The sequence below is a fragment of the Papaver somniferum genome, unplaced genomic scaffold, assembly GCF_003573695.1.
Source record: "Papaver somniferum cultivar HN1 unplaced genomic scaffold, ASM357369v1 unplaced-scaffold_133, whole genome shotgun sequence".
In the NCBI taxonomy this organism is placed as follows: Eukaryota; Viridiplantae; Streptophyta; class Magnoliopsida; order Ranunculales; family Papaveraceae; genus Papaver; species Papaver somniferum.
In genome coordinates this window covers 2234794-2248447 of record NW_020622492.1, presented here as the reverse complement: position 1 = coordinate 2248447, position 13654 = coordinate 2234794, and the positions used below count along the sequence as shown (strand labels likewise).

At 37.2% G+C, this 13654-nt stretch overlaps 1 protein-coding gene across 1 annotated transcript; it reads right to left on the bottom strand.

Annotated features, from left to right (window-relative positions):
- Window positions 1-8194: 8194 nt before the first annotated feature.
- On the bottom strand, window positions 8195-12494 carry LOC113333804. Its single transcript, XM_026580209.1, has 2 exons — window positions 12464-12494; window positions 8195-8862 (listed from the first exon to the last, which is right to left on the bottom strand). Exons 1-2 carry the CDS (start codon window positions 12492-12494, stop codon window positions 8195-8197), a joined length of 699 nt encoding a protein of 232 aa, XP_026435994.1.
- Window positions 12495-13654: the final 1160 nt, after the last annotated feature.

Below are 13654 nucleotides of genomic sequence, written 5' to 3'. Positions count from 1 at the left end.
AGTGTTTCTTTTATAGGTATCCAAGTTGTAAAAGTCCCCATGCTACATCCCGTCAAAATTCCAAATACAACTCAAGTCCAAGGATGGTCGCATGGAAGAAATCCTATAATCATATAATGGGCCACGTCCAAAGCTAGAAAATTCCAGCCCACGTAAATTTCAGATGCTTCGTGGCCTGTCAGTTCTGTGGAACTGACATCCTATATTCTTCTTCTCTTATTACGGCTTAGTTTTCCAGCCGGAACTTCTCTTGTAACTTTTCCTTTAATTTTTCTCTTAAATCATGGCTGAGACTTTCCATCCGTAAACTCTCCTGTATGTTTATTTCTTTTATAACTTCGAAACTTCACTGCCTCTCCAACTCCGGCAACAACAAACTTCATCCAAAGCCACCATACACTCGAGCCATACTCTTCCATCAGCATTTCTGATCTTCATCGTCTACACTCAACTCCATCAATCTTCCATCATCCTCTGTATAATCTTCATGACCTGCTCGAAGTTCTTCCATGCTTCACCGCTCCACAACACCAACAGCCAGACATCAGTGTTCCATGATCATCACTGCAGCGTCCCTGCTCTCTCTCGAGCAGCAATTCAGCTCCCTTCATCTCCCACTCCATAGAACCAACAGCTGAAACTTCATCTCGTCCCTAACTCTGTTTACAAACCACATCTAAACTCCACACTGATCACCATCTCTACTGCCATAAGTGGCTCGAGCCGTTACCAACTGAAGTTTACATTATCCTCCACCAGAGACCGTGTACTTCTCTGTATCAGACGCTGATGTCTCCTTCGCTCACTGTCATTGGCATTAGGGACCATCCCTTGTTTTATCTCATCACTTCCAGCATCATCACCATCTTCATTCGATGGCAATGGCAGTAGCCATCCCATTAATCAGCTCCATCAATCAGCGATACAATCTTCTCTTCCATCCACAGACTCCTCAGTCAAACCATCATAAATCCGAGTCTGTTAATCCAGCAACCCAATGATTTTCTCGAGCTCACGTGATGACAGGAAGAAGATGGCGGCAGCCCTGAGTAGTTAGGCCGGGTGCCCTTATCAGTACTGAATCAAGGTGCCCACAAGTAGTTCCAACGCCTTCCTTTAACACTTCTCATTTAACTGTCAATTCCGCAGAACCGACAATCTTGACTTCTCGTTTCGCCCATAACTTCTTCATGTGACGTAGGAATTGAGTGATTCTTTCGCCGTTGACTTCGTATTTTCGTCCTCTTCGAGATGATGTCAAGGACTGCAAGGTTCGAAGGTTTTCCACTTGATATTTAGCCCTTCTCCACTTGTAGCTAACTTCTTTTATTGCACAATTAAGTGTAAATACACTTCTTTTGGATGATTCACCTAACAAAACATAAATAAGAGAAAACAAGAGTAATATACAATAATTCGCAAGAATATATAGCAATTACTAGCATGGATTCGACACTAAATATATGCAAAATATGTACTTAACACTAAACACAGGGTACCTGAAACATTATCAGAATTCTCATTAGTACATGAAAAATCCATAACACTCTTCAATGATCTTGATAACGAATCATCAATTAAACTATCAAGATTGATATGAGTATTTCTACAATTATCAAAATTGACAATCACCCAAGAGTGCTACACTTGAGTTTTCTTCCTCTTTGGAATTATAATAATCTAAGGTTTCATCAAGTGTTACAGCCAAACTCTTGTTGCCAGTGTATTTTCTTCGATTTGGACACTCATTGGCAAAGTGACTGAATCCTTTACACTTGAAGCACTACGGAATATCCTCGTCGTCAATGTCGTTGGAATCTCTGTTCTTAGCAGAAACACGATTATGTGGCTTAGCTGATGTTGGAGGTTGGTCTCTGGAGAATCATTTATTTCTCTTCCTAAGAAGTTCTCTAAACTGTCTTGTGATCAGAAAAACTGAGTTATCAAGATTTTCATATGAAACATCAGGATCAACAAGATCATCTCCAGAGTTTCCAACACTTTTACCTTTTGGGGTTTTAGTGTTTTTTAGTGCCTTGAATGCAATATCCTTTCCGGCTTTTGATTGCAGTTCATGATCAAAGATCTTCAACTTCCCAACAAGAGTATTCCTGGAAAGTGTATCAAGGTTATTTCCTTCTATGATGACATGTTTCTTAGCCTTGTATCTTGCTGGTAAGGATCAGAGAATTTTCATCACAATGTCCTTTTGGGAGATAGTCTTCCCTAATGTAAAACAAGCATTAACAATACTAGACGCTTTTTGATTAAATTCTTCAAAAGAATCCTCATCATACATACAGAGGTTTTCCCAGTCAGAAGTTATGTTTTGAAGCCTAACATCTTTCTTTGAGGTATCTCCTTCGAATACGGTTTCTGAGATATCCCAAGCATCTTTAGATTTAATGCACGAAGTCACAGGTGCTGAAAATCTGGGCTTATGGCGTGGATAATAGCGTTCAACCCGTCAGAATTATGCTTTGCTCCGTCTACAACAACTGTTGGTGCGTTATATCCAATAACTACAATTTTCCATGTCTCAAAGTCACGGGCTCGTAGAAACAAACGCATAACGATTTTCCACCATAAGTTATTTGAGCTATCAAATGTTGGCGGTACGTTTATATAGATTGCACTCCTGTCCATATAATCAGACTGCTTCAAACACAGACTTATTAGGTCTTAACGTGTTTGCCTGCTCTGATACCAACTGAAAACGCCGGGGGTACCAAAATACACCACCAACTTTTTCTTAGGCAATCGGTATCGACCAAGTAAACATAACTCCGAGAGTAAAAACTTAATCAAGGAAAGTGCCTAGAGTTATCTCTCTTTCTCTCTCGTTGTTAGAACGTTTACAGAATTGAATCTGTGAACCTAACTACAAAGAGAGTTCTTGGACGGTACCAAAGACCAATGTCCAAGGATCAATCAAGTCTTATCCAACTAACAAGGTTGGACATAGCTACTGTGATTGATCAACGCACACCCTCTGATATTTCAATTATAAAGATAAACAATATAATGCAGAAAAAGAAATAACACAGACACCAGAAATTTGGTTAACGAGGAAACCGTAAATGCAAAAAAAACCCGGGACCTAGTCCAGATTGAACACCAAACTGTATTAATCCGCTACAGACACTAGCCTACTACCAATTAACTTCGGTCTGAAATGTGAGCCGGAACTCAGTCTCCCACTGATTCAGGTACAGTCGCGCTCCTTATGCCTCTTGAATCCCAGTAGGAATCCGTGCAATTTATTCTTTTAGACGGTCTCACACCAACTAAGAGTTTATTCAACTCAATTCAAGACTTTAAACCAAATCTGCCTCCCACAAATTAAGCATTTGATTGATTTCCTGATTTACGATCTAAACGGATGATCAGATCAAACGATAGATCCAGGTGATGGAAATCGATAGGAACTTAGACAAAAGTCTGGCTATCCTCCAAACCGGACTTATGTAACCCGAAGTGCATCCTAGATTATTATTCACCTCATAAGTATAAAACTTGCGGAATCAACAAAGTATGAGATGAAGACACTTTGTTCTTGATTGATGGAACAAGGCTCTACAAATAATCAAGATCAAGATACTCAAGTTATCAAAATAAAAGAAAATTGGACCTGGCTTCATGAATCCCAATGAAGTCTAAACCCTAAAAGGGTTTATGGAGAGGACGACTCTATATACAACTAGGATACATGATGCGTGTCGTAACCACAACAAATTAGTGAATATTTTTCCATTTAATTAACAAGTAATATAATGTAGTCAAGTTAGTTCCCACGAGGAGCAAGAGATTTTTAGTTGTAAGATTGTCACAAAAAGGGGGGGGTTTTGGTTTTAGATTTTAAAAACAAATGAAAGTAAATAAATCAATCAAAATTTTAAGTTGAAATCAATAAGAGAGATTAGATCAAGGAATCGTTCTTCGTTGCAAAACAATGATTCAAATTATGTTCTTTTCCACTTTTTATTAATCATAGATTATCACCAACCGTAGGATAGCAGGTTCGCTTAGCTAACCCTAAAATTCCTTATGTCACTGAGTAACAGGTCCGCTTAGTTATCAGATTCTATTCAAAAGAACCACCTCGAGGTTCGCTTACAAGATGTAATTCCCCGAACGCATTAATATTTATGAATTTAGGTTTAGTACTAGTAGTTAAACTCGGTTCGCTCAGTCCACTTTCTAGCATTTTTTTCACACACAATTGCTCCACAGAATTCCTCTGCAAGGTCTCGTGTTTTTTACTTGTGTAAAGAATCAAGAAACAATTACGTATTCCCTAACATTTACTAGCTTTAGATTGAATAATAAATCAATTCAGTTGGCCACCTAAACGATTTATCCTGCAAGCATAAACATTCTTATTAATAAAAACAAACGATAATCATGTGAAAAACTTCAAAGTAGGTTTAAAATAAAACTCAAATCATATGTTAAGAACTAGGAATTCATCCCCAATCAATAAGAAAAATAGCTACTCATGTTTTTGAAATTCACACAATTAATTAAAAGAAGAATTTTGAAGTTCACACAAATAATTAAAAGAAGAATTTTGAAAAACAAGCAAAACCACAAGTGTTGTGTGTGTAAAAAGGTGTGCAAAAGTGTAGAGAAAAGTAGAGAACTTTTCTATTTATAGACTTCAATTTGCTTGCAATCCTCTTAAGAATCGAATCTCTTTCCCATTCAATCTCCAAGTCCTTGTCTCTGTAAAATTCCTCCACTTCTCTTCCAAATTCAATTTCAAGCCAAATTCCACATCCAATTCCAAATCCAAGTATTTTCACCCATGAGAGAAATATACACAAAATTATGTAATTTTTGGTCACCGGGAAAGTACTCGGCATCACCGGAATCCGGCCGGAAAGTTGCCCGTCGGTTGTCTAAATATTCTTCTCCGTCGACGGAATATTTCGTCAAGGATCCGTCACATTTAACCGTCAAGATGACGGTCTTCTGGTAGTCAAAGGAGTCAAGAGAGGAATTCAGATACCGAGTCAGCAATCTAACTCGGTCTACTTGGCTTACTCAATTGAGTTACATGCTGGAGTGGTTAACGGACTCATTGAGTTAACTCGTCGGTATGAAAATACGACAGAGTTCCGTTTGTTTCTCTGACATCTCCAGGACAAATTCAGACCATTCTTTCCTACACAATCCTAACATTCATCTATAGTATCAATAACATCACATTCATCTTCCCGTATAATTCCTGCTACTGCAAACTGATAACATCACCACCAATCTTCTTAATCCTCTTCTTTGTGTGCTTAATTCATCCACAACCAACTCAAATTCCATCTCTATCTCCATGTTTATCACAGCAGCAGCAACAGATAACCCATTCTCTGCAGGTTCTTCTCTCACCCATCTTCTGATTCTCCAACAGTGACAAAACAACATCAAAATCTCATCCAAGTGTCACATCCCTTTAAGCAGAACCATCATCTTTTTCCATGTTAATCATCACAGTAGGAACAAAATCAACTCCATCTTCTAACCTAGCCATTGCATGCCACAGTATCCATCAATTCTTCTTTTCAACATCCCAAGGCTTAAATCCCATCACAAATCCACAGCATCTCACAATTTTGATCATCTCACTTGTTTCTGTGTATTCTTCTTCGTTTTTAATCTAGCAGTATCATCCCATGTTTTATCTTTATTTCAATTTCCAGCAAAACCCCAAATCAATCACTAATCCCCTCATCAGTTCAATCAATTCTCAATTGAAATTATAAGAATTCGGTCTGGATCTGGGTACAATTATGGGCCGCCCAATAGCAATCCTCTCAAGAAGAATATATCAGGTGGGTGCCCTGATGAACTGTTTGGGTTCCTTTAACACATTTCTTTTAAACTCAGATCTGGATGACCCTTAATCTCAACTGGGCTCCTAATAATGCTCGCCCGTTGAATGAACTTTTTTCCCTTTCGGCTTAAATTGGGTGATTTCTTCTTCTTTTGCTCCGTACGACTCCAGAGTACCTAATAACTCAAAAACACGCGTAAAATGCATAATTTACAAGAAAAATAGCAAAGAAAGCATAACCAATAGATAGTAAATCGAGGTGTATTCTACACCTATCAAATTCCCCCACACTTAGACTTTTCTAGTCCCCGAGCAAACTAAACTAAAACAAATACATCCATTTCATCGAGAAAACGGTTAAACTTAGCACGTATAACAAGCCTTTAAACCCCTAGGTGTCCGTAGTGGACGAGTTATAGTCTCGTGAGGGCTTACTAGAGATATACCCACAAAACCTACTTCAACTTCAAAGCGTTCCAGCGTCCCAAGCATCCCAAGAGCTATGAGGACATAAACTTTTTGCATGCTAGTAATAAGAAGTTAGAAATACTAAAGAACATATTCTCATTCTTAAATGTCGAGTGAGAAATAACCACCCCATAATGAGAGAACGCGTGTTTGAGAGCGATCAATAAGCATTTCGCCTCGACTTCTGCCTCACCAAAATGGGTTTTATGAAATTGCACTCAAAAGACGTACTTTTATGGTTCTCACATGTGTGCATGTAGGAATGAAGAGAGAATTCCTGCAACACGTTGAATGGTGGGAAGGACAACTTCCGAAATATTTTAAAAACCCACATCTTTTAACATTTTGAAAAACCATTTTTCTGACGATCTCTAAGAAAGGAAATCAACCACTATTATCGAGGATGAGATTACTTACTCACCTTCACATCCGATTGCAATGATGATAACACCACTCTCACAGCATCCAATAGAAACGTCTTCCGCTCCTCGTATGTATCTTCTTGGTCTTCGTCTTCGGCTTCAACTATTGATGATAAACTCTTGAATTTCGTAGATCCTTGACAATTTTTTAACCTTTTTCCTTAGAAGCCTTGTCGCTTGAAACTTCCTTATAGATCTTTCTTTCCCACGTCTTATTAAATAAAAAATAAAAACAATGATCAATTTTTCTCTTGTCTCATATATATATATATATATTATTTTTTATTTTGTTTTTAATTTTTAATTTTTTTAAGACAAGAGAAATAATACAAAACAAAGTGAAATAAAACAAACCATGGCCATGGCAAAAATACTTCACCGCTTGATTCTTCACAACATGTATCGTCTCGAAATCATAAACTTCAATAATTTTCACCTTTTGATTTTCTTTGCTCTTGTAAATAAGTCTTCAACTTGTATGTTTAATTATGCTCATTGTATTGTAAATCTTCAATATATATAAAAAAAATTACTCTTTGTATGTTGCTTTACTTGAATATGAAATTTTCTCTTTTCTTGTTCTGTTGCTTGTAAACCTCAAACGTCTTCAACTTTTCTTGTAATGCTCCACTCCACTTGTTGATGATAATGGTGTTTCTATGGACCCGTTGTTGTCGAGAGAGAGAATGGTGCTAACTGCAAATCGAAATACAAGAAGGAAGCTTTCATCTATAGACGTCACCCTCATGATTGACAAAAATTAGCACTCAAGAGATCAAAAATAGTGCTGAAAATTGGTGTGAAGTTGGGTAGATCACCATTCTACCCGGAATTAACGTACGGTAACACACACTCAAAACAAAGCTTTTTTAGTCAGCTACAAATAATTTATGGTCGGTGCCTCACATGATATAAATATGGGTAGTTTCCACTAATAATTGATCAGCAACTCTAATAATGCATTTCCCTTTGCACCTCATTTGCCACCGGAATGATTAAATCCATTATTTAACACTCTAACAAATAAAAAATCCGAACGTAGTACCGTAACACTTCCAAGTTCAGTTATGTCGGTCAGAATTCTCTATGCAAACATACCTAGAAGTATGCTAGTGACTCTAAAATCTCTACAAGTTGGAGGTTTTATGCAATTTTTTTTTTAAATATGCTTAACCACTCTTCCACACTTAAACCTTACATTGTCCTCAATGTAATTGGATCGTCCTAGTAAAGTCATGGTGGGAAATCCTAACATGATATGGAACAAGAAAAAAAAAAAAAAAGATAAGAAATACAAACCTATGGGTTGCCTCCTATGAAGCGCTTGTTTTAAAGTCGACGGCCCGACTTAGCTCTTGCAAGATTCATTAGCCTGCATCAATCTCTTCCTCGGAAAAACATGACTTCCCATCACTTGGGCATCTCATCGTCTCAAATATTTTGAAGCAGATGACTTCACCATCAAACTCCATAGTCAAGGCGCCATTTTGGACATCAATCTTCGTTCCGCGGTGCTTAAGAATGGTCTACCCAATAGAAAAGGTGTAGACTTGGAAGAATTCTCATCATTCATGTCTAAGACATAGAAATCGGATGGGAATACAAGCTCATTAACCTGCACCAAAACATTCTCAATAATCCCTTTTGGGTAAACATTAGATCGGTTAGCAAGTTCAAGAACTACCCTCGTCTCCTTAAGAGGACCAAGATTCAAAGAATCATAAATCGAGGAAGGCATAACATTAACCGATGCTCCCAAATTTAGCAAAGCTCGAGTAAACCTTGTTTTACCAATTATGCAAGGTATAGTGAAACTACCAGGGTCCTTTAATTTAGGTGGGAGTTTCTTGAGAATTAACGCCGAAGCATTCTCCCCCACACTCATGACTTCATTCCCTTTCAACCCTTTCTTCTTCATGCACAACTCCTTTAAGAACTTTGCATAGCGAGGAATTTGTCGAATAGCTTCAATGAGTGGAATATTGGCTTGTACTTTCTTAAGGATGTCCCAAATATCCTTGTATTCCAAGTCTTTCTTCGACTTGGCAAATCGGATAGGAAACGGGGGTGGAGTGGTGAAAGTAGGAACCGGTTCCTTGGAATTCTCCTTTGGTGTGGTTTCCTCTTTGTCTTCGACTAACTCTTTGAAAAAGTGGGGTTATAACAAGCACACCCAATATTTCGATTAGCAATCTGTATGGACTAACTCCAATGTACTTTCAAGAGAATCAACTAGACTCAATCTTAATAAAGTATATCAAAGAGTTATATCTCTCTTTCTCGATTCAATTCTTACCCAAGCAAATAGAAATCTGCGAGTCTAATTGAATACAAGAGAAATCACTTGAACGGTACCAAAAACCAATGTTCAAGTATCAATCAACTTCGGTTGAACACACACAGTATTAAGAGTTACAGACACCAGCTTATTACAAACTAACTTCGGTCTGGACTGTAGTTGAACCCAAATCAATCTCACACTGTTCCAAGGTATAGTTGCGCTCCTTACGTCTCTGATCCCAGCAGGATACTACACACTTGATTCCCTTAGATGATCTTACCCACAACTAAGAGTTGCTACGACCCAAAGTCGAAGACTTTAATAAACAAATTTATATCATACAGAAAAGTCTACGGTAATAGTTAAATCTGTCTCCCACAGAAATACCTACAAGTTTTTGTTCTGTCTTTTGATAAATCAAGGTGAACAGGAACCAATTGATAACCCGGACTTATATTCCTGAAGAACAACCTAGAATTATCAATCACCTCATAATAATCTTAATCAACGCGGCGAAAGAAGATAATGTGGAATCACAAACGATGAGACGAAGATGTTTGTGACTACTTTTATATCTTTCCTATCGGAGATATTAATCTCAATCCAATCATTACGATTGTACTCAACACGATATAATATGCAAGATCAGATCACACAACTACGAGAAAGTAGTATCGGTCTGGCTTCACAATCCCAATGAAGTCTTTAAGTCGTTAACCTGGTTTACAAGAAGAAACCTAAGGTTAAAGAAGAATGGACTCTAGCTAATACAACTAGTATCACACATGAGGTGTGGGGATTAGGTTTCCCAGTTGCTAGAGTTCTCCTTTATATAGTCTTTCAAATCAAGGTTTGCAATCAATGTTAGCTTGGTAACAAAGCATTGAATATTCACCGTTAGATGAAAACCTGATTAGATTCAAGTTAATATCTTTCAAACATTAGATCGAAAACTTAGCTTGTTATACACAAATGAAATGCACGATTTTAGGTTTGTGTAACCGTACCCAAACATGTACATTTTTTGGTTCAACAGTGGTTAACCAAATGGTTAGCCATATGAGCACTTTCATATCAATCATATTCTTCTTCACCATAACTAGTTAAAATGACTCAAATGAACTAGTTAGAGAGTTGTTAAATTGTATAAATCTTATATAACTATACAAGACACAACCGAAGCAAAAACGATTTGATTCACTCAAATCGATTCATGAATTTGTAGCCACGGTTTGCAATTTGCATTCCTTAGTTAATATAAATATAAGTTCACAAATAATCGTCTTTATATGTAACCAACTCAAGTTCGCGGACTTAAGTTCCCGGAAGGAGTTCACAAACTCCAGCAGATATCCTCGGGATGAGAACCTCCGCCAGTTCGCAGACAGGGTTCGCGGACTGAGCTCACAACTCTTTTTCCGGTTTTCCTGATCAACAAAGTACGCATACTTTGGTTCAAGGAATAAGGACTTATACATATATGTGTTGCCACACAATCCTTATATCCAACATTTGTTATATAATCTAAACTCTCATTTCAATCATTGAAACATTCTTAGAGGACGTTATATAGTTGTTATTCACAAACCATTTTTCTTCAAAGCCATTTTCAAAGTGATTGAAACATAACATGACTTTCTTCACTAGGTAAATATGAACTTGGCCAAAGCGAAAGCTTACCAACACATATTTCGAGAAATAGATAGGCGAGATAAACTCGGCTGGAAATAGCAAATGTGCATAATCAAAGTCTATATAGCAAAACGAATTTTGTCTCAAGATAGGAGATAGAGTAGATAGACTTTTGAGTGATAGATAAATTCAAGTCTCCACATACCTTTTAGTCGATGAAGTTCCACCAGTTCCTTGAGTAGTTCTTCGTCTTGTATGATGATCGCTATGGAGTTCTTGAGCTCAACTACACTTTCTATCCTAGTCCGAGACTAAGCTATAGTAGACTAGAAATCAATACTTATAGTTTTGATCACTAAAATTGACAAACATGCTTGAGATAGCAACGCATGCGAGTTTGACCGAGCAGTGCTCTAACAATCTCCCCCTTTTGTCAATTTTAGTGACAAAACTATCAATACATATGGAATACAAAAATAAATAAATAAACTTTTGTAGCTCCTACTCCACATACCTAATATTCAACATTACTCGAAATCTTCGTCACTTCTAAGTACTCCAATGATCCCAAAGGTTGTAAGTTCAGCATCATCGTTGTTGAAAATCCGTAGTTATAACAATGAGAAAACATAATTCTCAATCATTGATATACAGTGTCATAGTATCATTATGCAGCATCAAAGTTCAATTGTATCACAACTTCGACAACAATACTATGGTGATATGTATCACTCCCCCTTTGCCAATACTCCATCTCACATAAAACCACTCCCCCTTACACAATGATCCGAAAACCGTATGTATTTATAGTGTGAACTACATATTAATTCTCCCCCTTTTTGTCAATAAAATTAGCAAAGGTACGAAAACGGGATCCTAATTAAATTTCCAAAAGAGACATTTCATGACCAAAATAAAGCATATATCAACTTGTTTAGATGCAATTATAAAGCCGAAGCTAAATGCATTCATCAAAGAGTTCTATAAAGATACAAGATAACCCCTATAATATTCCACAGCCGCACTCCCCATAAAGATTTGGCAATTAAGCACAAGTTCAATTAAGAACTCCCCCCCATATAATGTCATTCCCGAAAGAACAACAAGAGCGACCCTAATTTCAAAAGAAAAGAAGGATTTTGGATATAACAAATCACATACGAATATGAATTTGAATCCAAAAATATTCAATTAGATTAATCACAAGAGAACCCATAATTAATATAATCGGAAATATACAACCAAATTAACCAAAAAAACTGATGAATTTAATTGATCATGCTCGACATAAGAGAACTTACAGAGCCTCACAGTAATACATAAAAAATATGGATCAGAGAAGATCAATACTGAGGAATATACAAGGATTCATTCTATTTTCTATCACTATTCGCACAATGACATACAATAGACATAATCCTTGTCAACAAAAGTTCATCCTATCTTCCATCAAAAATGACATAATAGGCTTCAAACTTTTGTGATGTCAAAAGTCCATTCATTCTTTTATCAATACATGCATATCGACATATGAAAGACTTAACTTTTGACAAGGTTTGGGACAATCACAGTTCACGGACGCAAACACACATATCCTATAACAGATTGCAATATATAGAACCATAAAGATTAATACTGCAAAAATCATCTTCCAAACAATTTTAGAATTTAAACAAATAAGCCTAAAAACATGAAGATGAAAACATTGGACATAGCAATGTGTAATCACAATAATGGATATTCCAAACTCTAGTTATTCTTCTAAATAAAACAAGAAAATAGAAGATTTACTAGGAAAATAAAAATCAAAGTTCATTGAGAACTTCATACCTTTCAATGAATCCATCAAATAAGGTGTCATTGATTTCCTTTGCCCTCTTGATCATAGATACACCACGTTCATGAGTTAGAACACCAATTTTACGATCAACAACCCGAAAAAGCTGTCTAGCCTTGACGCAGTCCATGATGAGCTTCTTTTGATTCTGTATCAGAACATTCTGATTAGCAAGGATTCTGGCCTGACCATCTAAGAGTTGGTTTATCTGCAGTTGAAGATTTGCAAACTCGAGCTTTGAATCGTTCTGAAAACGAGTTAAATCCTTGATGGAATCATCAATCCAGGAGTTGCGATCCTTTCTTTCAAGCATCTTCTTAAGAACCATTTCTTGAATTGATTCACGTCCTTGAGTGTCTTCCTCCATATCAATATGCACAATCTCTTGAGATTTTGCAGAGTTCTCCATATTATTCTTTGACCCGGACTGCCTTCGCTCTAGCCAGAGATTTGGTGAAATCCATAGGGGTAGCATCCAAGAGATGGAGGCCTTCATGGACACCTATGTTGACTTTATTCCCCGTATTTTGGTGTTCTCGGTAAGTGATTTCTTACTTAACTGTTTCATGATTTGATTTGAACCTTCGTTTATTCTTATGCTTTGTTATTTGCATCTTTGCAAGCAAATATATGTCGGTTGTACTTTGTTCAAGTCTTATAGGGATAAGTGTACTCACTTGGGTTCCCTGTTGGACCGTGCTTGTCAAGAATATGCCCTCGTTAGTACACAACAACCTTCGTCCAGTGATGCTGCTTCTATTGCTAAGGTATCTTCGTTGGAGGATGACCTGTGCCAGACTCAGAGATCCTTGGAAGCTTGTCTGTTGGCTTTTGAGAGAGCTAACAATGATGCTAAAGTTGTTGAGGACGGGCGTAAAGCTGCTGATTCCGCTCTGGATGCTGAGTCCTCCAAAACCATATGTTCGTTTCTTCTTTCCCTTAGCTTTGTTTTTGTTCTTGTTTAGTTGCATAGTCCTGAGACAACCCGCGCCAGTCAGCTGGTAGCCCTAGTGAGCTTAGACATCTCCAGGAACAGATATCCAAGTTGACCTCTAATGTTTGGTACTATCATAAGAAGTCTAATAGGCTGATGAACGTGACTGTTCATAACGAGGCCAAACTTTCTCTCAAGTCAGCTCATAACGCAGATCTAGTGAAGAAAATGGATTTGCTTCGTAAAGAAT

Coding starts and splice junctions, on each gene's coding strand:
- LOC113333804 (XM_026580209.1), bottom strand. CDS start 12,494: ATGACACCTTATTTGATGGATTCATTGAAAG. Junction 8,863..12,463: donor TTTGATGGATTCATTGAAAG/GTATGAAGTTCT, acceptor ACTTTTTCAAAG/AGTTAGTCGAAGACAAAGAG.